General features: G+C 44.6%; 2 protein-coding genes across 3 annotated transcripts in view; both read left to right on the top strand.

Moving 5' to 3' along the window:
- MED27 (mediator complex subunit 27) overlaps window positions 1-25,239 on the top strand; it is a 180,086-nt gene that overhangs the window by 91,668 nt on the left and 63,179 nt on the right. The window lies entirely within an intron of this gene.
- On the top strand, window positions 7,955-12,028 carry LOC140899391 (uncharacterized). Its single transcript, XM_073314819.2, has 2 exons — window positions 7,955-10,656; window positions 11,277-12,028. The coding sequence occupies exons 1-2, from the start codon at window positions 10,134-10,136 to the stop codon at window positions 11,693-11,695; spliced, it is 942 nt and encodes a 313-aa protein (XP_073170920.2). The 5' UTR covers window positions 7,955-10,133; the 3' UTR covers window positions 11,696-12,028.

The following is a 25,239-nucleotide window of genomic DNA, read 5'->3' as shown; positions in this document are numbered from 1 at the left end:
CCAGTTTTGCTAGCCATATAAGTGTTAAAGATGGTCTCGGTTGCTGCAGTGGATATTAAAATAACTAACGGATTCTTGTCTGATTGTATTAGGGATTGAGCTAGAGGGGGCACGTTAAAAATAAATGTTGCAATGTTGGATCAGTCAATTTGGCATGATTTATTGAACTTTTCCTCTTTTAGTTCAACAGTCTATAACAGCAAGGAAGTAGCCGTGTTAGTCTGTATTCGCAAAAAGAAAAGGAGGACTTGTGGCACCTTAGAGACTAACCAATTTATTTGAGCATAAGCTTTCGTGAGCTACAGCTCACTTCATCGGATGCATAAAAGTGGAAAATGCCACTTTCCACTTTTATGGAAAATTGCTTTTATGGAACTTTGTTAATGTGTGATTGTACTTTAAAAAGATAATTTATTTTCATTGTAAAGGTAGCTACTCCAATACCACAGACAGAAAATCAATTATAAATTTTTGCTAGTGCAGCTAAAATACTATCCTCAGCTGCTAATTCATTTTTGTTGTTCTACAATCACTCTCTTCCTTTTGTTTTTAATTCCCTTGTTGATGTGGATGGAAATTCTGCTACTGAAACATAGTGTTCTAGCTGTGGGTAATGTTGCTTTGGCCCCCAGCCTCTGCTTTTGTGCCATTCATCATGCTGGCACAGCAGCATGGTAATATCACCTGTTTAACACTTTTTATACCATTTACCATTTAAGTAGGGCCCTGACTCAGGAGAGCATTGAAACATGCTTAAGTTCACCCCTACTTAGGAAAGCACTTAAATACTTGCTTAACTTTCAGCATATGCTTTTTTTCATTATCTCCTTTATTCAGGCTTTCTCAGGGCTTACTCTAACTTGAGTTTAAGTGAACAAGAATTTTGTCATTGACTTTGGGAGTAATATCAGGTCCTTAAACTACTTGTAATATGTGAGGAAGGAGAGTGACTCTTGGCAACCTACATAGCCAGGACAGAAATATATCTTCTATGTATCACTGCAGCTGTCCAGATTCAGGCATTCTTAAATTGCCTATTTTGCATTTGAAATAAGTTTTGCTGCTTCTGCCTTCACTACTGAGCTAGTTTAATCCCTAAGGGCTCAATTCTCTAAGGTGCTGAACACACTTGAGCACAGTATTCTTGTTGACTAGAACAAAACCTTTCAGGGTCTGTAGCCAGTACAAGGAACGCATGAAAGGTTACCCAAATACAACTCAAACCCTCCAAATGGATTACCAGTTGCATCTCTCTTATGTGGCAGTGGGCAGGATGCTACATGAAGGTTGACAGCACACTCTCCCAAGGAACATGACACTTCAGCAGCATTTGTGGGGCACATCCCTGTTACGAGCACTTACAGAGCAATGATGTGGTCTTCCGTACACACGTTTATTAGTCAGCATGCTCTTACCACTATGTCAACAGATGAGACAAAGATGGATAAAGCAGGCTTGCTGTCCATCTACCAATGACAGTCCGAGCCCCACTGCCTAAGATAACAGTTTGAGATTCCCCTACAGTGCATTGGATCCTTACAAGCACTCAAAGAAAAACGTTATTTTCTGGTAACAGTTGTTCTTCGAGGTGTGTTGCATATGTCCATTACACGACCCACCCTCTTTCCCCCACATTGTTTTCTGGTGCAAAGGAATTGAAGGCGGGGCAGGGCAACTCCACTCTTTTTATATGGGTATGGAGCACAAGGAGACAGAGGGTGGAGCTGCCCCGCCCCCATGGCTACTGTGAGGAAAAACTCCCTGACACTGATGCACAAGATGCGCACATGTTTGCAGCTATGCAATTATCTTGAAGAACAGGAAGGTGAGTAATTGTTTATTATTAGGTTGCTCCTAACAGAAATCTTATCTGCTTTGCTTTGGTTTCCAACTATGTATTAATTTATCATTATTTTCTTATTATTTAATACATAATGTATTTAAAAAAACACAAAAAGCTGCTTGTATGTAGCCTGAGAGTATGGTGCATGGGTGTACTTCTCACGGGCTTGGTAGGTGTGCTACACGCTGTGCAGGGAGAATGAGTGCGGTAGTCTTCCACAGATACAAATTTTGGAATGTTTAGGCTGACATGAAATCTTTCTTTGGGGGAAAAAGTAGAGCTGCTCGATGGGATGTACATTTTGAAAGGTTTACCCAAAGAGCTTTTAATTATCAAAAATCTATGTTCATGGCCTCTTCTTACAAAGGGGTTTTGAGCTGAGAAATGTAATTACAAATACAGGCAGCCAAAAAAGAAAAATAGCCTAGCATAAGATGTGTGTTTAATATGAAGGAAGTTGAGGTAACCTTGCATTAAAATATACTGTCAATCATCTATGCATTGAATATCTCATCTTTGTGCAGGGAGTGTCCTTAACCAGGGCACAAGTGTAATTAAATCTTCTCATGATAATGATTTGCAGCTGACCTTTTCTTTATTGGGTCATTCTATTAGAATAATAAACCACTCCCCGCTGAGAGACATTGTTAATGGCAGACAAAAGAGAGACTGCAGGAGATCGTAGGATTGATGAATAGGAAAACATTGATCAGGCTGGTAGTGCCTTCCGAGTCTACAAGAAGTCTCTCCGGCTGCAGATTGCTCCTGCTAGAGAGTAAGCAGGACTTCTGAGAGACTATTTGGAAGGGGATCAGGATTCTTGCTTGCAACCATATGTGGTCCCTTCTGGTGCTTCTGTACTACATAAGAATACTGAACAGAGTAGTTGGTGTGGTATGTTGCACAGAATTGTCCCTTTGGACTCTGTATTTACTGTCCTATTGGTATACTCTTATGATGTGTGTAATACTTGGTTCATAGACTTTAAGGCCTGATTTCCTGCATGTTGCAGGCTACAGAATCTCGCCCACCCATTCCTGTAATAGACCCATAATCTCTGGCTGAGTTACTAAAGGCTTCAAATCATGATTTAAAGACTTCAAGTTACAGAGAATCCACCATTTACACTAGTTTAAACCTGCAAGTGACCCGTGACCCATGCTTCAGAGGAAGGCGAAAGCCCCCATATGCATTGCCACAACACTTTCAGTGCTTTTTAGCCGTATATAGGTCTATTTGCCATTCTAGAAATGTCACTGTGTGTGTCCAGAAAAAATATCTCCCTTTCAGTTACCTGTCTGTGGGGTAGCAACAGGAGCAGGTGGCATTTGCAATACAAAAAGAGTTGAAATATGGAATATAATTGTATAGGAAAAACTGCTTTACAAAAACAAGTAGGCCAGGATTTTCAAAAGTGACTGGTGATTTGCATGCTTTATGTTTGGGTGCTCTATTTCTTGGTACCTTAGCAGGGCCTGATTCTCAGAAAGTAGTGAGTGCCCCCACACTGAAAATCATAAGGTGTTTCAAATTGGGCACTCAGAAATTGAGGAACCCAAAGTCACTAGACACTTTTGAAAGTCTTAGCATTATGGTCTCCTACCTAAAAGAATATAGCTATCATTTTCCATTTTAGTTTAGTGTTCAGAAAATATATTTTTTCTGTTAACTTACTTTACGAACACCAGTTTCTTTTTTAATTAGTCAGTTGAACTAGCTTTTCATTTATGTTTAAGTTTTTTAAATGTTGGATTTATATATTGAGTCACCTAATTCTTCCGTGATGTAATTCCATTGGATCTTGAAGTAATAATGCAGTTTAATATTTTCATTTCTTTTTCTTTTTCTGAAAATGCTGAAGGTAATGTAGAGACGGTATAGAAATATACTTATAGGGGCAGAACTCTGTTTAGATTCTAGCTTTGATTTTTTTTTTTTGTTATATTTAGCGGAATTTTTTCTGACATTCTCTTTTCCTCTCCACATGCTTTAGCTGTACTACAGCTGTTTGGCACGTGAGGGAGGGAAAGAGGGGAGGGAGATGGGGACCTGAGTGTCAGAAAAGCTGTATTACCACATTAAGTCTTCTCTGACCTCTGCTGTGACTGCAAACTGGTTTCTTGTGATGTAGGGGCAGAACATCAGGTGAGAAGAAACTTGACCACAAGAGTGGGAAAATGGCCAAACAACTTCTTTTTTTTCAGTTTCGAAGTTACTTTGCATAAGTTTGTGAGCTGTACTTGGCAAGCCCAGGCGTAAATGGCATGGTAGACCATTTTCCTTACCAAATCCCATTTTTTAAAATGAAACAAACTCAGATGTATAAATGCCAGAAGTAATCTTCTGCCAGTAAGTGTTTTTTATTCTTTGATGCTTTTCAAAGCAATTTGAGGGACTTAGCCCTGGTCTACACTAAGAGTTGAGGCCGAATTTAGCAGCGTTAAATCAATTTAACCCTGCACCCGTCCGCACGACGAAGCGCTTTTTTCAACTTAAAGGGCTCTTAAAATAGATTTCCTTACTCCACCCCCAACAAGGGGATTAGCGCTCATATCGGCCTTGCCAGGTCAAATTTGGGGTACTGTGGATGCAATTAGACGGTATTGGCCTCCGGGAGCTATCCAAGAGTGCTCCATTGTGACTGCTCTGGACAGCACTCTCAACTCAGATGCAATGGCCAGGTAGACAGGAAAAGGCCCACGGACTTTTGAATTTCAATTTCCTGTTTGGCAAGCTGCAAGTGACCATGCAGAGCTCATCAGTAGAGGTGACCATGCAGAGCTCATCAGTAGAGGTGACCATGATGGAATCCCAGAATCGCAAAAGAGCTCCAGCATGGACCGAACAGGAGGTACGGGATCTGATTGCTGTATGGGGAGAGGAATCAGTGTGATCAGAACTACTTTCCAGTCTTCGAAATGCCAAAACATTTGTCAAAATCTCCCAGGGCATTAAGGATGGAGGCCATAACAGGAACCCAAAGCAGTGCTGCGTGAAACTTAAGGAGCTGAGGCAAGCCTACCAGAAAACCAGAGAGGCGAACGGCCGCTCCGGGTCAGAGCCCCAAACATGCCGCTTCTGTGATGAGCTGCATGCCATTTTAGGGGGTTCAGCCACCACTACCCCAGCTGTGTTGTTTGACTCCTTCAATGGAGATGGAGGCAACACAGAAGCAGGTTTTGGGGACGAGGAAGATGATGATGAGGTTTTAGATAGCTCACAGCAAACAGGTGGAGAAATCGGTTTTCCCGACAGCCAGGAACTGTTTCTCACCCTGGACCTGGAGCCAGTACCCCCCGAACCCACCCAAGGCTGCCTCCTGGACCCGCCAGGCAGAGAAGGGACCTCTGGTGAGTGTACCTTTAAAAATACTATACATTGTTTAAAAGCAAGCATGTTTAATGATCAATTTGCCCTGGCATTCGCAGCTCTTCTGGATGTACTCCCAAAGCCTTAGCAAAAGGTTTCTGAGGAGGGCAGCCTTATTCCATCCACCATGGTAGGACACTTTACCACTCCAGGCCAGTAGCACGTACTCAGGAATCATTGTAGAACAAAGCATTGCAGTGTATGTTTGCTGGCATTCAAACAACATCCGTTCTTTATCTCTCTGTGTTATCCTCAGGAGAGTGGTTACCTGGTTGAAATAGGGTGCTTTTCTTAAGGGGACATTCAGAGGTGCCTGTTCCTGCTGGGCTGTTTGCCTGTAGCTGAACAGAAATGTTCTCCGCTGTTAGCCACGGGCAGGGTGGAGGGGCTAGCCACGCGCTGGGGGGAGGCAAAATGCGACCTTGGAACGAAAACACATGTGCTATGTATGTAATGTTAACAGCAAGGTTTACTGTGAAAGAGTGTACCCATTGTTCATCAAGGGGGAATGTACCCATTGTTCATCAAGGGGGAATGTACCCATTGTTCATCAAGGGGGAATGTACCCATTGTTCATCAAGGAGAAACAAACAGAATTTTCACACCGTAGCCTGGACAGTCATGAAACTGGTTTTCAAAGCTTCTGTGATGCGCACCGCGCCCTCCTGTGCTCTTCTAACCGCCCTGGTGTCTGGCTGTGCGTAACCAGCAGCCAGGCGATTTGCCTCAACCTCCCACCCCGCCATAAATGTCTCCCCCTTATTGTCACAGATATTGTGGAGCGCACAGCAAGCAGTAATAACAGTGGGAATATTGGTTTCACCGAGGTCTAACCGAGTCAGTAAACTGCGCCAGCGCGCCTTTAAACGTCCAAATGCACATTCTACCACCATTCTGCACTTGCTCAGCTTGTAGTTGAACAGCTCCTGACTACTGTCCAGGCTGCCTGTGTACGGCTTCATGAGCCATGGCATTAAGGGATAGGCTGGGTCCCCAAGGATAACTGTAGGCATTTCAACATCCCCAATGGTTATTTTCTGGTCTGGGAATAAAATCCCTTCCTGCAGCTTTTGAAACAGACCAGAGTTCCTGAAGATGCGAGCGTCATGTACCTTTCCCGGCCATCCCACGTTGATGTTGGTGAAACGTCCCTTGTGATCCACCAGTGCTTGCAGCACTATTGAAAAGTACCCCTTGCGGTTTATGTACTCGCCGGCTTGGTGCTCCGGTGCCAAGATAGGGATATGGGTTCCGTCTATGGCCCCACCACAGTTAGGGAATCCTATTGCAGCAAAGCCATCCACTATGACCTGCACATTTCCCAGGGTCACTACCCTTGATATCAGCAGATCTTTGATTGCGTTGGCTACTTGCATCACAGCAGCCCCTGCAGTAGATTTGCCCACTCCAAATTGATTCCCAACTGACGGGTAGCTGTCTGGTGTTGCAAGCTTCCACAGGGTATTGCCACTCGCTTTTCAACTGTGAGGGCTGCTCTCATCTTGGTATTCTTGCACCTCAGGGCAGGGGAAAGCAAGTCACAAAGTTCCATGAATGTGCCCTTACGCATGCAAAAGTTTCGCAGCCACTGGGAATCGTCCCAGACCTGCAACACTATCATAGGATATCATAGAATATCAGGGTTGGAAGGGACCTCAGGAGGTCATCTAGTCCAACCCCCTGCTCAAAGCAGGACCAATCCCCAATTAAATCATCCCAGCCAGGGCTTTGTCAAGCCTGACCTTAAAAACTTCTAAGGAAGGAGATTCTACCACCTCCCTAGGTAACGCATTCCAGTGTTTCACCACCCTCTTAGTGAAAATTTTTTTCCAATATCCAACCTAAACCTCCCCCACTGCAACTTGAGACCATTACTCCTTGTCCTGTCCTCTTCTACCACTGAGAATAGTCTAGAACCATCCTCTCTGGAACCACCTCTCAGGTAGTTGAAAGCAGCTATCAAATCTCCCCTCATTCTTCTCTTCTGCAGACTAAACAATCCCAGTTCCCTCAGCCTCTCCTTATAAGTCATGTGTTCCAGACCCCTAATCATTTTTGTTGCCCTTCGCTGGACTTTCTCCAATTTATCCACATCCTTCTTGTAGCGTGGGGCCCAAAACTGGACACAATACTCCAGATGAGGCCTCACCAATGTCGAATAGAGGGGAACGATCACGTCCCTCGATCTACTCGCTGTGCCCCTACTTATACATCTCAAAATGCCATTGGCCTTCTTGGCAACAAGGGCACACTGCTGACTCATATCCAGCTTCTCGTCCACTGTCACCCCTAGGTCCTTTTCCGCAGAACTGCTGCCTAGCCATTTGGTCCCTAGTCTGTAGCGGTGCATTGGGTTCTTCCGTCCTAAGTGCAGGACCTTGCACTTATCCTTATTGAACCTCATCAGATTTCTTTTGGCCCAATCCTCCAATTTGTCTAGGTCCCTCTGTATCCTATCCCTGCCCTCCAGCGTATCTACCACTCCTCCTAGTTTAGTATCATCCACAGATTTGCTGAGAGTGCAATCCATACCATCCTCCAGATCATTTATGAAGATATTGAACAAAACCAGCCCCAGGACCGACCCCTGGGGCACTCCACTTGACACCGGCTGCCAACTAGACATGGAGCCATTGATCACTACCCATTGAGCCCGACAATCTAGCCAACTTTCTACCCACCTTATAGTGCATTCATTCAGCCCATACTTCTTTAACTTGCTGACAAGAATACTGTGGGAGACAGTGTCAAAAGCTTTGCTAAAGTCAAGAAACAATACATCCACTGCTTTCCCTTCATCCACAGAACCAGTAATCTCATCATAGAAGGCGATTAGATTAGTCAGGCATGACCTTCCCTTGGTGAATCCATGCTGACTGTTCCTGATCACTTTCCTCTCATGTAAGTGCTTCAAGATTGATTCTTTGACAACCTGCTCCATGATTTTTCCGGGGACTGAGGTGAGGCTGACTGGCCTGTAGCTCCCAGGATCCTCCTTCTTCCCTTTTTTAAAGATTGGCACTACATTAGCCTTTTTCCAGTCATCTGGGACTTCCCCTGTTCGCCACGAGTTTTCAAAGATAATGGCCAATGGCTCTGCAATCACAGCCGCCAATTCCTTTAGCACTCTCGGATGCAACTCGTCCGGTCCCTCCAGTCTGTACTTGTTTCCCGAGCCCAGAATTGGCGTTCCATGAACCTGCTCCATTAGCACCAAGATGCCCACATTGCCAGGGCCCATGCTTTGAGAGAAGTCTGTGTCCATGTCCTCATCACTCTTGTCACCGCGCTGATGTCGCCTACTTGCCCGGTTTCGCTTTGCCAGGTTCTGGTGCTGCATATACTGCTGGATAATGCGTGTGCTTTAATGTGCTCCTAATTGCCAAAGTGATCTGAGCGGGCTCCATGCTTGCCGTGGTATGGCATCTGCACAGAAAAAAGGCGCGGAACAATTGTCTGCCATTGCCCTGACAGAGGGAGGGGTGACTGATGACATGGCTTATAGGGTTGGCTTACAGAGAATTAAAATCAACAGAGGGGGTGGCTTTGTGAGAAACAGAATGGCCCCCTCAAGGATAGAACTCAAAACTGGGTTTAGCAGGCCGTTGATTTCACGGAGGGAGGAGAAAATGAATACAAAACATATCTGGTCTATTTCTTGTTTTGGTCCATTTCATCTATTGTTATACATCTTGCTGGCAGCAGACTGTACGACCGCTAGCCATCGTCCTCTCCTGGGTGCCCGGCAGAAGACGGTATGATTGCTGATTCTGGGTGCCCGGCAGAAGCAGTATGATTGCTGGCCATCATCTTCTGCTGGCTGCTGATTAAAAGACAGTGCACTGCCGGTAGGACTGAATCGTCATGATATGAAACTTAAAAGGGAAATGACCTTTCTGAGTCACTCCCATGTTTGCCGAGGCGCCCTTGACCTCATTGAGGTCAGCTAAAAGAGCACCCAGGACTACGTCGACGACGGCCACCAATCATACTGCACCGGCTGCTGCCAAAAGGCAATAAACTGCTGCTATGTAGCAATGCAGTACCGCATCTGCCAGCACCCAGGAGACATAAGGTGATGGTTAGCTGAGTGGGCTCCATGCTTGCTGTGGTATGGCATCTGCACAGGTAACTCAAGAAAAAAGGCGCAAAACGATTGTCTGTCCTTCCTTTCATGGAAGGAGGGAGGGAAGGGGAGCCTGACGATATGTACCCAAAACCACCCGTGTCAATGTTTTAGCCCCATCAGGCACTGGGATTTCTATCCAGAATTCAAATGGGCGGCGGAGACTGCGGGAACTGTGGGATAGCTACCCACAGTGCAACGCTCCGGAAGTCGACAGTTGCCTCGGTACTGTGGATAAACTCTGCCAACTACATGCACTTAGAGCATCTGTGTGGGGACACACACAGTCGACTGTATAAAAACGCTTTCTACAAAACCGACTTCTATAAATTCGACCTAATTTCGTAGTGTAGACATACTCTTAGTCACCCAACTCACATTGACTTTCAAGGGGAGCTGATAACTAAGAGCTTGGCTACACTTGCGAGTTAGAGCGCATTAAAGGAGCCCCAGGTCCACTAGGTCACTACCCGTCCACACTGGCAAGGCACATAGAGCGCTCCTGGTACTCCACCTCGGTGAGTGGAATAACATTTTGTGTGCCCCCGCTGGAGCGCCCTGGCATCAGTGTGGACACCCTGGTCCTATAGTGTACTCTGATCAGACTCCAGAAGTGTCCCACAATGCCTGTTCTAGCCACTCTGGTCATCACTTTGAACTCTACTGCCCTGCCCTGCCCTGCCCTGCCCTCAGGTGACCAACCGTCACCTTTAAATTCTCTGGGAATTTTGAAAATCCCCTTCCTGTTTGCTCAGCCAGGTGTGGAGTGTTCTCAGCGAATCTTTCCAGGTGACCATGACTCCATGCACCAGGCAATCCCCAGTATGGAGCAATGGCGAGGTGCTGGACGTCATCAGTGTTTGGAGGGAGGAAGCTGTCCAGTCCCAGCTGCGCTCCAGCTATAGGAATTACAATACCTTCGGGCAGATATCAAGGGACATGATGGAAAGGGGCCATGACCCGGACATACTGCAGTGCAGGGTTAAAGTGAAGGAGCTGCGGAATGCCTATCGCAAAGCCCGTGAAGCAAACAGCCGCTCCGGTTCTGCCCCTGTGACCTGCCGTTTCTACGAAGAGCTGGATGTGAAACTAACGGGTGACTCCACCTGCACTCCGAGTACCACCATGGACACTTCAGAGCCCAGTTCAACAAGGCAGGAGGAGGAGGAGCAAAATGGGAGCAAGGGTGCTGAGACGGAGGAAGACACCCCAGCATCCCTAGATGCATGCAGCCAGGAGCTGTTCTCAAGCCAGGAGGAAGGTAGCCAGTCGCAGCAGCCGGTGCTTGGGGAAGGACAAACACCAGAGGAGGTTCCCAGTAAGTGGCTTTTATTTTGGGAAGGAAGTGGGTTAGGGCTGCATGCATGCCTAGAATAGGGCATTGATGTGCTCTCTCACATTATGGTAATCTCTTCAAAGGTCTCATCCAGAATTTGGGCAATGTGCTTGTGCAGGTTTCTTGGGAGAGCCACTGTGGTTCTTGTCCCAATAAGGCTAACTTGTCTGCCCCACTGTGCCGTGTGGGGCGGGGGGACCATTGCTGCACACAGGCAAGCTGCATATGGGCCAGGGCGGAAGCCGCATTGCAGTAGAAGACCCTCTCTTGCTTCCCAGGTCACCCTCAGCAGCGAGATATCTTCCAGGACGAACTCCTGTGGAAAATGTGGGGACAGTGTTCAGTATAGGGGCCCCCTGCCGCTGTTGGCTCTCCCCAAGGTGCGAAAACCCAGAGGACAGTACAGCCATGAAACAATCAGTCACGCTTGACCTTGTGCTTACTCGCCATTTTGGGGCTCCCGTGGGTTATGTGAGCTCGCTTTGGGACAGGCAAATTATGCTATTCTGTAGACTGTGCTTGGCCTTAAGTATGAGGAAATCATTGCTCTGTCTGATGTGAATAATGCTGCCTCTGTTAAGTGTTGCATTTTGCCTTTACAGATGTAACCTTGAGATCTCAGCCGTCCATGTTATCACCGGCCGAAAGACTCCAAAGAATCAGAAAGAGGCCACGTAGAAGCAAGGAAGACATGTTGCATGAAGTAATGCAGCATTCAAGTAATGAAAATCAAAAAGTGCAGGAGTGGCAGAACAGTGAAAGGAGGCTCCGCCAGCAGAATGAGGAGCGCCAGCACAAAAGTGCGGTGCTCCGGCAGCAAAGCACGGATCGGCTGATAAGCATAACAGAGCGCCAAGTGGACTCTGTGCAGGCGCTCGTAGCCATGCAGGCGGAGCACTACTGCACCCCGCCTCCCCTTCCCTTCGCAGCCCTTGTCCCAGAACTCTTTCCCTTGTGCCCCCATGTCACCTCCAACTCAACATCCGGGTTCTTACCACCACCAGCTGCCTCCAACACCTGAAGCTTCACCACCGAGCCCTGAAAACTACGACCCTTACCCACTGCACTCAACCCCCATCACCATGCAATATAGCCATCCTGAAGTGTAGCACTCATTGCACAGCACTCCAGACAGGAAGGCTGAGTATGATAACAGGACATACGCAAATCTGTGATTGTACCATTCCCCACCCCACCCCCTTGCCCTTTCTGTTTCCCAAGCAGTTGTGTTTCTTTTCAATAAATGGATTTTTTGGCTTTGAAAACCTTCTTTATCATTGCATAAAGTAAAAGATACCTTAGCCCAGGAAAGAAACAGGCACTGCAAGTCAGCGTAGCAAACACAGATTCCTATGAACATTGGAACCACTGCACTTCATTCCCGTGCAGGGCATCAGACATTACTGGTGGCTTTCAGCCTCAAATTGCTCCCTCAAGGCATCCCTAATCCTTGCAGCCCTGCGCTGGGCCCGTCTAATAGCCCTGCTCTCTGGCTGTTCAAATTCAGCCTCCAGGTGTTGAACCTCCGAGTTCTATGAGTGAACTCATAGAGCCTGAGTGAATCGTTCACCTTCCCCTTCACAAATGTTATGGAGGGTATAGCATGCGGATATAACCACGGGGATGCGGTCATTGGCCTGTTCCAGCTTCCCATGCAGAGAGTGCCACACTACAGTCATTCTGCACCAGCTCAGTCTGTTGTTGAACTGCTCCTTGCTGCTGTCAAGGCTCCCTGTGTAGGGTTTCATGAGCCACGGCATTAAAGGGTAAGTGGGATCTCCAAGGATCACAGTGGGCATTTCGACTTCCCCTATGGTGATCTTCTGCTCTGGGAAAAAAGTCCCGGCTTGCAGCTTCCTGAACAGGCCAGTGTTCCAAAAGATGCATGCGTCATGCACTTTTCTGGGCCAGCCTGTGTTAATGTCTATATCACGGTGATCCACAAGCGCCTGAAGAACCATAGAGAAATACCTCTTCCGATTAACGTACTTGGAGGCTAGGTGGGCTGGTGCCAGAATTGGAATATGTGTGCCATCTGTTGCCCCTCTGCAGTTAGGGAAACCCATTTATAGATTCATAGATATTACGGTCAGAAGGGACCAACCATTATGATCATCTAGTCTGACCTCCTGCACAACGCAGGTCACAGAATCTCACCCACCCACTCCTGCGAAAAACCTCTCACCTATGTCTGAGGTATTGAAGTCCTCAAATCATGGTTTAAAGACTTCAAGGAGCAGAGAATCCTCCAGCAAGTGACAGACATGGAGACCAAGCTTTTGTCTCATCCCTTGAGGTCCCTCTGCAGAGGCTTTGAGTACTGTACATTGGTGGGACAGGGTGGAGAATCTCACAGATGCTGCCTGTGGTTCTCCTGTTCCATCAAGACCATTCTGATGCACTAACATCACTTAGAAAATACAGAAAAAGCATTCAGTGTCCCCCACACTGCTTTAAGATTGTGCAAAGCCATCCACAATGTCATGCACGTTACCCAGAGTCACGGTTCTTCTGAGCAGGATGCAATTAATGGCCCTGCAAACTTGCATCAATACGATTCCAAAGGTAGACTTTCCCACTCCAAACTGGTTAGCAACTGATCGGTAGCTGTCTGGAGTTGCCAGCTTCCAGATTGCAATAGCCACCCACTTCTACACCATCAGGGCAGCTCTCAATCTCATGTCCTTGTGCCACAGGATGGGGGCGAGCTTCTCACACAGTCCCACGGAAGTGGCTTTTCTCATCTGAAAGTTCTGCAGCCAATGCTCGTCATCCCAGACTTGCATGACGATGTGATCCCACCACTCAGTGCTTGTTTCCGGAGCCCAAAAGCGGCGTTCCACAGTGGTGAGCATGTCTGTGAATACCACAAGTAAACTCGTGTCATATGCGTTACTTGAGTCGATATTGTCAGAGTCCTCGCTGTCACTTTGGATCATAAAGATTGCCAAACGTGATGTCCTGGCGAGACTCGTCAGCATACTCCTCAGCAGTTCGGGCTCCATTCCCGCAGACCGAAAAGGAAGACAGAGCGCGCAGTACAAAAAACGTTGAAAGATGGCGCCAAATGTTGACGGAAGCACAGGGATTGCTGGGATGCGAACCGATACATCACGGGGCGTTGGGACAAGACCCAGAATGTCCCGCACCCTTCCCACAAGCACAGCGCCAGAATGGGACAAAGTGCTCTGTGGGATAGCTGCTCATAATGCACTGCTCCCAATGCCGCTGCAAGTGCCACAAATGTGGCCACGGCAGTGCACTTGCAACTGTCAGTGTGGACAGACTGCAGTGCTTTCCCTGCTGTGCTCTCCGAAGGCGGGTTTAACTCAAAGTGCTCTACATCTGCAAGTGTAGCCATGCCCTAACTCCTTTATGCCTTCTGAAAATCCCAGCCTGATTTAATACACTGTATGATAGTGAAACTCCTGTATAAAGTTGCGTTGGAGAAATGAGTGACACGGATATAAAGTGAGGGATTTATGAAGCAAAAATAAATTTTGAATTGTGTATCATGCATTCTAAATGTCTGCATTAGAGGGGAATCTAATTTATTAACACCTAATTGCATGTTGGTATATTCAGACCCCCACATTCCCCCGTCAAAAAACAAACAAAAAAACTCCACACTACACATACACCTTGCAGAAGACCTCTCTGGTTCCTCATTGTTTTAAGGTTAGATTTCTCAGTTCTGATCTATCACAGGCAAATTGACATATTTGTTAAAAACATAATCCTGAAGAGAAACTTCATGGGTTGATTACAAAATCCAATCAGAAAACCTTTTAAATTAGAAGCTCATGTAGCTTAAAATAGACAGACTTTTTTATGGTTTATTAAAAGTTTCTCCAGTAATTTGGTTACACTGAGTCCTGTATGTAAAGTACATGAGTTATTTATTTAATCATTTTTGTCATGCTTCTTACCATGGAACATCAGTGGTATCTATGGCTGGTATCAATCATGCCATCTCATATATTATTGGGTGAAGCATATAGGTTTGGATAAGGTAGCAAGCGGCTAGTCACATTCATTGTTTTTAAAAGGCAAGAAACTGAGCTTTACATTTACGCATTCATTCAGCTCTTCACTTCCAAAGATGGTCTGCAAATATTGAAAGTCTAAATGAGTGAACGTGGCTCTGCATTGAATTTGCTGCCTGAAATATTCCACTGTAAAGCATCTAGGGTCAAATTCTGACCCCTCAATTGACAGGGCTGCACTGGGTCTAAGTGAGTGTGGTACTTGGCCCCTGACAAGGGAACAGACCAGAAATGTTTGCAAGGCTGTGACTAGAACGCTAATCAGATGAGTTTACTTACAATTTTGAATTAACAGATTTTGAATTCAACAAATGTATTGCTTTAACCCTTTAGTCTTTTGTAACAAACCCAGCTCTTAATCTCATAAACTACATTTTAGCATATGGTCTATAAAGTGCTCTGGTTAATATGAGTGGTGCACTGAGGCCTAAATCCAGGCTCTTATCAGTCTGTCTTACATATGTGTATGGCCCCTATTTTACTATAGCATCTGAGTGCTTTACCTTTTTTAATGCATTTATGATCACAACACACTTGTGACGTAGAAGAATACTATATCCCCATTTTACTGATGGGAAGCCGAGGCACAGAGAACTGTGACTTGCGGAAGGTCAGACAGGAGCAGGAAATTTGAAATGGATCTCAAGTCCCAAATTAGAATGGTTACATCCTTCCTCTTTGAGTATATGGGCTGGGCACTAGAGAAATGCACATGGGGGAATGGATAAATTCTTCCTACCATCTCTAACACCCACTTTCCGTGACCAGCCCATGGAGCAGTTGCAGAGTTCCTGTGTAGAATCTGCTTCGACCCAGTGGCTGAAGTTCACAGCATTACAAAGAGGGTGCTTGCACCCTAAGTTCCCTCTAAGCCGCACAGCTGCCTATTAAGCCCCGCGCAGAGGCTCAGGGCTGTGCAGGAAAAGGTCCCCCTCCCCGCTGGCTCCAGCGCGGACCTGCTGCAGCCAGGGGAAGAGTGCCCCTCCCTGCTGACCCCAGTGCGGACTGGCCGGGGGACAGGCGCCCCTCCCCGCTGGTCCCATTGTGGACCTGCCGCGGCCGGGGGAGAGGCGCCCCAACATGGACCTGCCCCGGACTTGCTGTGGCTGGAGAAGAAGAGCCCCTCCCTTGGCCTGGCCCGGCCCAGGCCTGCCGGAGCTGCCGCACCCGGGGAGAGGCGCCTCTCCCCCTGCCCCGAGCTGCGGTGAGAGAGGGTTGGGGGGAGTCCTCTCTCCACACTGCAGCCCTGGGACAGCCTGCATCCCCATACTCCTGAGCCCCACCCCAGAGCCTGCACCCCAACCCTCTGCCCCAGCCCTGAGCCCCCTCCCACACTTCTAACACCTCTGCCTACCTCCACCACATGAATTTTGTTATGTGCACCAATATGAAGGTGATGTGTCTATATTGGTGCACATAACAAAATTCATTCCGCACATGGAAATAAAAAATTAGAGGGAACGCTGCTTTCACCCCCAAATGGTAGAACTGCTCTGCTTCCACTTCACATTTGCAGGGGAGAGAACTAGGTTTTCCTTTTAACATTGCAGGCTTCATGCTAAAATTCTATTTTTATATACGTTTTGACTGATAAAATAACTGAACAGATGAAAAACTCCTAATTTTCCTCTTTGCAACAGCAAGGGAGGTCAAGAGAGAACTCTGAGTCTGAATTCAAAGAGTTTACTATGAATTCTTCATACTTGTGGCATGTGTTTGAATCAAACCCGTGGATCCTCCTGTCCTCTACTTCTTGCTTGTCCATGGGGAATACTGATTCTATAGCAGCCACGCTTTCAGGCCTACCCTCACCACAATTGACTCAGGGAGGGATGCAGAATGTTTAATACAGCCGAAAACTATATTAACTTTCACTGTGGGTTGGGGAGAATCTGAGGAACCCAACTGGCTCCCTTCTCCTTCCCAACCCCACCTCCAGCTTTGTGCAGTCTGAATCTAGGCAAAATATCTGTAAGGGGCTTTTGCAGATTAAAAAGGGAAATCCTGTTGCCTACCTGGAACACTTCCATAGAACATAAGAACAGCCATACTGGTTCAGACCAGTGGTCCATCTAGCCCAGTATCCTGTCTTCCAACAGTGGTCAGTGCCAGGTGCTTCAGAGGGAATGATCAGAACAGGGCAATTATCAAATGAGCCATCTCTTGTCATCCAGTCTCAGCTTCTAGCAGTCAGAGGATGGGATTTGTGTCCCTGACCATCTTGGCTAACAGCCATTGGTGGACCTATGTTCCATGAATTTATCTCGTTCTTTTTTTTAATCCAGTTATACTTTTGGCCTTAACAACATCCCCTGACAATGAGTTCCACAGGTTGACTGTGTTGTGTAAAGAAGTACTTCCATATGTTTGTTTTAAACCTGTTGTCTGTTAATTTCATTGGGTGATTCCTGGTTCTTCTGGTATGTGAAGGGGTAAATAACACTTCCCTATTCACTTTTCCATAGCATTCATGACTTTATAGACCTCTATTGTATACCCCTTTAGTCATCTCTTTACTAAAATAAACATTCCTAGTTTTTTTAATCTCTACTCATATGAAAGCTGTTCCATCATTTTTGTTCTTCTATGTACTTTTTACAATTCTAATATATCTGTCTTGAGATGGGGTGACCAGGATTGCATGCAGTGTTCAAGGTGTGGGTGTACTATGGATCTGTACAATGGCATTATGGTATTTTCTGTCATATCATCTATCCCTTTCCTAATAGTTCTTAGCATTCTCTTAGCTTTTTTGATTGCCAGTGCATGTTGATTGGATGTTTTTGGAGAATTATCCACAGTAACTCCAAGATCTTTCTTGAGTGGTATCAGCTAAATTAGACCCCATCAGTTTGTGTATAGTTGGGATTATGTTTTCCAATACTGTGCACTTATCAATATTTAATTTCATCTGCCATTTTGTTGCCCAGTCACCCAGTTTAGTGAGATCTCTTTGTAATTCTTTTCAGTCAGTTTTGGACTTTAAAAAATTATTCAAGATAGTTGTGTTGGCAAATTTTGCCACTTCATTGTTCTTCCCCTTTTCCAGATCATTTATAAACAAGTTGAACAGCACAGGTCCCAGTACAGATTTTTGGGATATCCCCCTATTTGCTGCTCTCCATTATGAAAAGTGACCATTTCTTCCTGTTCTTTGTTTCCTATCTTTTATCCAGTTATTGATATGTGAGAGGACCTACACTTATGGGATAAGACTGCTTATTTTGCTTATGAGCTTTTGGTGTGGGACTTTGTCAAAGGCTTTCTGAAAGTCCAAGTACATTTTATCAATTGGATCACCCATGTCCACATGTTTAGTGACATCCTCAAAAAATTGTAATAGATTGGTGAGGCATGATTTCCCTAAAAAACCCCCATGTTAACTCTTCCCTAACATACCATGTTCATTTCAATCAATTTGCCTGACACTGAAGTTAGGCTTCTTGGCCTGTAATTGCCAGGATCATCTCAGGAGCCTTTTCTAAATATTGGTGTTACATTAGCTACCCTCCAGTCATCTGGTCTAGAAGCTGATTTAATTGATAAGTTACATGCCTACACCTGCACAAAAGATAGGTGCCTTTCTGTTAGCAGAGCCAAGCCCACACCAGCACTTTTGTTGGTAAAACTTTTGTCACCCAGCGGTGTAAAAAACACACCCCTGACCGACATGAGTTTTACTGATAAAGGTGGTGATGTGGACAGCGCTGTGTTGGCAGGAGAGGCTCTCCTGCCGACATATCTAACTCTGCTCATTGGGGGTGGTAAATCTAACTCTGCTCATTCATTATGCCAGCAGTAGAGCATAGAGCATTACAAGCATAATCCTGGTGGTAAAGAGCAGCTACACGGGAGACCTTTCAGCGTTACAGCTGTAGCAGTTAAGCTGTGCCACTGTATGGTACGCAGTGTAGCCATAGCCTTGTGTTGAGTAGGGTAATAGTCTCCTGCTCCCCATCCAGCAGAAACACCAGCCAAAAGAGTGATCTTTTGCCAACCTAGGCTCAGCTACTAGCCCATTTCTAGGAGGCAGGCCTCAGTTATAACAGCCTATCCTAAAGCCTAGCAATGGGCCTACAGATGAGGCCAGGCCTATCCTCCCACAGAGAGGTTCTGGCAGACTGCATTTTTCAGACAGCTCCGGGGTTCCTGCCAGGCTTCTTGCAGCATGTGGCCGGTCTGCTCTTCTTCCCAGCTAGCCTCCAGCTACTGGGCTTTCCTTCCCTAGACTATCACCTAGCACAGGTGTAGCAGGGTGAAGCTTATTGAGCTCATGGCTGCTCTTTAATCCCTTTCTGTCCAGCGCAGGGTTTGTATACCCCATCAGACCTTCCTTTTAAAGACACAAAATAATAATAAAAAAGTTTCTATTATTTAATTTCCATTGAACAGAGAAAAGTGAAAGGTGGAAAACTAGCCTTCTGAAATGGGGGGTGTGAAACAACTTTTTCTTTGACACTTCCATCCCTGCCCCCACCCTCCAACAAACCTAAGACTTGGTTTCCTGAAATCATGAATGTACTTACTGTGCCATCCTTCCATTCTTGCTGTCTGAGTGAGCTGCCAGGAAACTGAAATTTACAAGCACCCTGATCTCAAAATCATTTGGAGAACAAGATTCTCATCCATTCCAGTCAAAAGAAACAAGCAGATAAGAAGTTCGGATAGCAGGATTTGTGTGTGAGCACCCATAATTCGAGGGAACCCAATTGCTTTGTGTTTGCTGATAGGCCACCAAACCAAGATATTGAGATTTTAGTTTCACCCTGTTCTTGGGAGGGCTGTTTTTAATTACCTTTCTGCATCAGAAGACTTCAAACAGCTAAATTGTCATCTTAAATAGTAATATTTTTTTCAGATTTTGACCTTGTCATATGAGCCAAGTCTCTCTGTAAAGAATGAGGATGTACAGCAGTATGTGAGTTTTTGTATACAGTTGACCATTGCTTTTCAAAATGGCAGTCTTTTGGGGTCTTCATGTGTCACAATAAAACAATTCATTTTGGAAAATTTCCAATCACAGTCTGGGCAAACTGACTGAATATGGTTCATCTGACTAATAATGTTTCCCATACATACTAGTCACTTTAGGACACAAACAGAAATAGAAATTGTGTTGCTCGATATTTTGGTTTAGTGGCTTACTGAATTTTTTTAGCCAAAACTTTTAAATACATATATTTGTTTTCAGAATTCTTTTCCAAATTTTGAAGGCTCATAATGAAAACACAACATCTGTGAATCACTGGTAATTAGTCAAATGATGAAATACCACTTACATCATGATATATACTGAGCTATAATACAATTCAGTATTTCTTGTTCAGATTTATGGAATCTTTATTATTCCACACAATTTTTTCTTATACCCAGAAACATGTTTATCTTTAAAAAGTATTGAACCTTAAAAAAGGTTGATACTGCTAATTGCCCAGTTTAGCCTTGCTCCCAATTCAAATGCATTTAGTGTGTGCTAGAGCTTAAAGTAAAAGGTGTTTTGAGTGGCTGCTTGATATGTATCACTTTACCCAGAATTTGTACTAACAAATGGATCTTTATTGCTGTAACTTTACCATTATATGTCCCAATAATGTATTCTATTGGAAAGAGAGAAAAATACCTTGGCAAAGGAACAGATTACAAATGTAACATTCCATCACTGTTTGTAGCTTGTGGCTTGTATGCAATGATAAAGGATATTATTTTGGTAGCTATAACATTTGTCTGTCCTCTCAAATGTAGGAGGTTTTGTTTTGTTTTTCCTACTATCTGGGTTTCTCCTTCTGTCTCTTGAATTTCTGGTGTTTTCATTGTCTGGCTGCTTTCTAAATGAAACTTTGATATAAAAACCAGGAGGGCAAGCAAGCTTTAGAGGTCTATGTGGAAAATACAGCAGGCAGCACAGCACAGATTCAAAGGGAAAATATCTCCTAACTCTCCAGAAACTTAAAAAATATTTGAGAGGTAGAATCTGGACTTCTATTTCCTCTAAATTGCCACATGAGAAGAAACATAAATCTCCATCTATTGAACTCCAACTTTCATCTTATATTTGTAGGGATAAAACAGTCTGCCTTTTATCGAAGTAGAGTATCTTCATCCCAATAGGTGCTAACAGGTTAAGAAATATTAGATATGGTAGTGTGAATAACTGCAAAACACAAAACCCATCCACTAGATGAAAGTAGAAGTTCTGACATGCATGTTGGTGCCTTTATTAGATGCTGAGATTGCATAGACAAATGAATTGTCATGTTTATAGCTAAATCTGAAAAACACGCATTGTGAGCAATTGAAATTCCACAGAAATGAGAAACAAATTTCAGGAAACGTCAAACATTAAATTTATAATAGTTGAAAGAATGCATGTAATCTACAGAATACTATGTGCATGTGATCAGAGTTTGATTTAATCCACCAAAGTAAAAGACATTATTTGAAAAAGAAAATGATGCCAGAGACATGCCTATGCTTCCGTAATAAGCAAACTGCAACACTGTGATTTAATAAAATTCAGTCTTGGGATTCTGGTGAAACCTCTACTCTCCTGGTTTATGATGTTGCTAGTAACTCTCTGGGGAATTATATTCCTAATTCTCCCTCCCCCCATTTGTCTGTCTGGGTTTTTGAATCTTCAGTAAGTTCAGGGGGATTGTGTGAATAACATAAATGATCACTATGTTCTCTTTCTTCCAGCAATGCTAATAATGTGGTCAAGTATAATGCATTAAAAAAGTATAACAATGAAAACTTGGTATGCTTGCTATGCATCAGTCTTTCTACCCAAGGGTAAAATCTCACTGACCTGAAATGGATATAGAATGCATAATAGGTAACATACTTCATCCAAAGATCTACACGCCCGTCACAAAAGCAGGTTGTTATCATGATTCCTGTTTTACAGAGGGAGAAATGAAGCACAGAGCAGGGAGGTGAGGTGACTTTCTCCTGTTGCTGTTCTTCCATAGCAGAGCTGTCAATAGAATACAGATCCTTTTTCATGCCATTCTTGTTTTACAAGCTTGGACCCAAAATGATATGTTACGATTTAGGCCCCAGTCCTGAAAACAGTCCAGCTGGATTGGACCGTTGCACCTTGGGCAGAGCCTCACTGACTTCATCAGGACTCTGTTTGGCACAGGGGACCTGCCTATGTGGATCTGATTGCAGGATCAGGGCCTTTGAGAAAAGGAATTTGAGGTATTTTCTTTTTGTGACAATTACAGAGAATACAGTCATGAAATTTTTAATGTCTGCAGTTTTCTCCTGAGTAAGGCTGCGATTTAGTCGTGGAGGTCACGGAAGTCACGGAAGTCACGGAATCTGTGACTTCCAAAGACCTCCGTGACTTCAGCCAGTGCCGGCTGGAAGCTGCAAGGGATCCCCACTGCTTCCAGCCGCCATGGGCGGCAAGAGGGACCACTGCCGTTCCTAGCCACCACGGGCATTAGGGGGATCCCCAGAGCTCCCGGTCGCCATGGGCGACACACACTAATCAAACCCATTCTGCGGTCCTTTACATATAAAACTGAGCAGTCGTAACTACAGAAAATGTTTAACCATCATCTCCATGATAAAGTTACAGTTTCTGAATGTTATGCTACTTCAGGTTGGTTCTTAATATTGACTAATTGGATTGTATTTTGATTGTCTGTTAGTGTTCTGGTATCAGATCTTTGGACTGTCAGGACACCCATTGTAAGAAGTTTGCTCAGTGGTATTCAGTAAAACAGAAACTGCAGTAAAGATTTTCATGCTGGAAAATCAATATAAATGTATTTGTTTATGAGTATTTGCCCTTTATGAATATTTGCCCCTATGTTCTCAATATAAAAAGCTAACATTTGTACTCTGAAATTGTTTTAAAGGACAGTAGCTGAAACAGTGGTATATTATATTCTTAGTCTATTTTTAGGTGGAGTAAATGACTACTGTTAGTGTTTGTTAGATTGTAAAGTAAGTTCTACTTTTACAAACAGATGGAGAGTTTACACAATGAGTTTGTGTGCTGTGAAGTATTCATTCTGAAATCCTATTACCACTGATGTTGCACATTTAGGGAGGGTTGTTTTTCCTTTCAAGCTATGTATAAAGGAATTATTGACAATTTTCACAAAACATATAAAGACTAGTAAACAAGCTTAGACAAGAATCCAGTAATGACTGTAAAATAGACACATGCTTATTTTGCTAAGTACATTCACACATTCTAATGTCCCCAGCCCTCTTTTGATTACTGTTGTGGAGCTAAGGAGTTCTGGAAGAAGGTTCCATGCTAGTTAGAAAAAAAACTGTTTCAATACTATTAAAATCGCCAGTATGAATTTTACTGCAGGGTCCTTCTCTCTAACTTACACGTATTGTTACATTATATCACTTACATTGTGTGGTAGCATTATGGATTTATTTAATGCTGTGATCAGGGATCTTTTTGCTTTATATTTAAAAACAAAAAACCCAACTCCCTGCTCCAAGGTAATTCAATATAAACAACTGTTAAAGAATGTTATAACTGAGAATTTGAATGCTCAGATGTCAGGAAATGTCTGTCTGTCTGACTGAAGGGAGGCCATGAATGTGCACTTATTTGCGTGTGTAGAGGTGTGAGCTACAATTACTGGGGAATTATAGCTTTGAATTTCCTGACATCTGTGTTTATATTTTCAACAATAATCTCAGGTTAGTGCTGTTTTTGAGATGTTTTCTTTTTTAATTTTTGTGAGTCTCTTCACAGGTGGGATGAGGTGTCCACCCCACACAAGGCCTGACTTGTTAAAAAGGGCCAGTTAACCCTATGAGAGGCTGCACCTAGAGGAGAGTCAGGGCAGATGAGGTCTGATGAATGATGATGCCCAGCTGGGCAAGGGCAGACTGATCTAATATAAAACCAGAAAGTAGAGAGCAAGAGGTGGTGGCAGATAGGAACTTTCCAGTCATCCTCTAGAGAGGAGGGTTTCATCAGCACAGTGACTATCTTTGGCATCAATGGTGACTGCAGCATGGCAGATCACATTGTCAGGATTGGTACCAACCTCGGTGTTGGTACCGAGTGAGAATATGATATCCTTGCTGGTTGTCAGGGCACCGACTTCGGTATCTACCTCAGTGGCAATGCAGCCAACGTATTGAACTTTGCATGAGGCTGGATTTTTGTTCGCTTCTCCGGTGGTTGGCTTCTCTATGAAATCTGGATGACTTTGAGGATCCATTGGGATCAAGTTGGCAGCCATCCTCCCCCTCACCTTTGTTCTTGAGACATTGAGAAGGTGGTTGAAACCTTCTTTGTATCCTCGATTAGTACCAGGATTGGTACTGTTTCCACAGTAGAGATGGCCTCTTGGTCCAGTGCCTGCTGGCAACTGATGCTATACCCTTATCCTCACTGGCCTCCGTGGAATCCAGGGGAGGTTTGTCGTTCTTTAAAATCCTGATCCTACATCCACTTCACCCAACCATCTCGGGGTATTGGCTCCTCAGCCATTTTGTTGCAAACTCAAGCAGAGGTAGCTCCTTTGGAGCATGAGCACACTGAACAGGTATATACAGATATCAGTACTGCAGCAAGAGGTTCCAGTGGTTCATCTTCCTTTGTCCTCATCACCAGATGACTAGGCAGTGCCGGAGTCTTTCTCCCCAGTGCCTGGAGATTTTAAGGAGCATAAAGATCCTCTCAGAAAAATGGCTTCAGCGCCTTGCATATGCAGGCTCATTTTGTGCAAGGGAACGTGCATATTCGTGAACACTCTTCAGTCTTTGATCCTGGGAAGAGTCGTTCTCCCCATAAATGAAGCACTGCTGTGGAATACTCCAGCTTCTTTGACACCTATGGCAAAGTGTATGGACAAGTTTTATGTTACTGTGCAGGAGTTGCGTTTCTATTCATGTCCTGCCCCTAACTCGCTTATCCTGACAGCAGCCAAAGAGAGGTCAAACAAGGGAGGTTCAAGACTATGCCGAAGGCCAAGGAAGCAAAGATGTCGAATCTCATGGTCAGGAAAATATATTTGACCACCTCCTTGCAGAATTGCATTGCAAACCAGCAAACTCCACTGTCTAAGTATAATTTTGTGAATTGGGATTCAATAGCCAAATTCAATGACAAGTTGCTGGAATCCTCTAAAGAGGAGTTTAGGGCATTTATTACAGAAAGCGTATGGTCTCCATGATGTCTTTTCAGTCGGCACTGGACATAGCTGATGCAGATGGCAGAATTCTGCCATCAGCGGTTATGAACAGAAGGCCCTTGTGGTTGCAGAACTCTGTAATAGTGCCAGATATCCAGCAAAGTGTGGCCAGTTTTTTTTCCTGATAAAACAGATGAGATGTTATTCATTTTAAGGACTTGTGAGCACCTGTGCTTTTTTTTCACACCAGCCGTGAAAATGTGTCTTTTCACAGTCAGCAACAACAGCAGCAGCATGCCTGAGACTACTGGGCCATATGGCCGTGTCGGCTTACGTGATGTAGCATGTGAGGTAGCATCTTCAGTTGTGGAGGTTGGTCTGTTGCCCCAGTTCCC

Source organism: Lepidochelys kempii, chromosome 16 (assembly GCF_965140285.1).
Source record: "Lepidochelys kempii isolate rLepKem1 chromosome 16, rLepKem1.hap1, whole genome shotgun sequence".
Lineage (NCBI taxonomy): Eukaryota > Metazoa > Chordata > Testudines > Cheloniidae > Lepidochelys > Lepidochelys kempii.
The sequence above is the reverse complement of the archived record's forward strand: the minus strand, read 5'-3'. Positions and strand labels throughout refer to the sequence as shown.

Bases quoted from the DNA above. Each gene is read 5' to 3' on its own strand.
- LOC140899391 (XM_073314819.2), top strand. From the start codon at position 10,134: ATGACTCCATGCACCAGGCAATCCCCAGTATGGAGCAATGGCGAGGTG. The intron at 10,657-11,276 runs GTAAGTGGCTTT...TTGCCTTTACAG, and splicing joins AACACCAGAGGAGGTTCCCA to ATGTAACCTTGAGATCTCAG.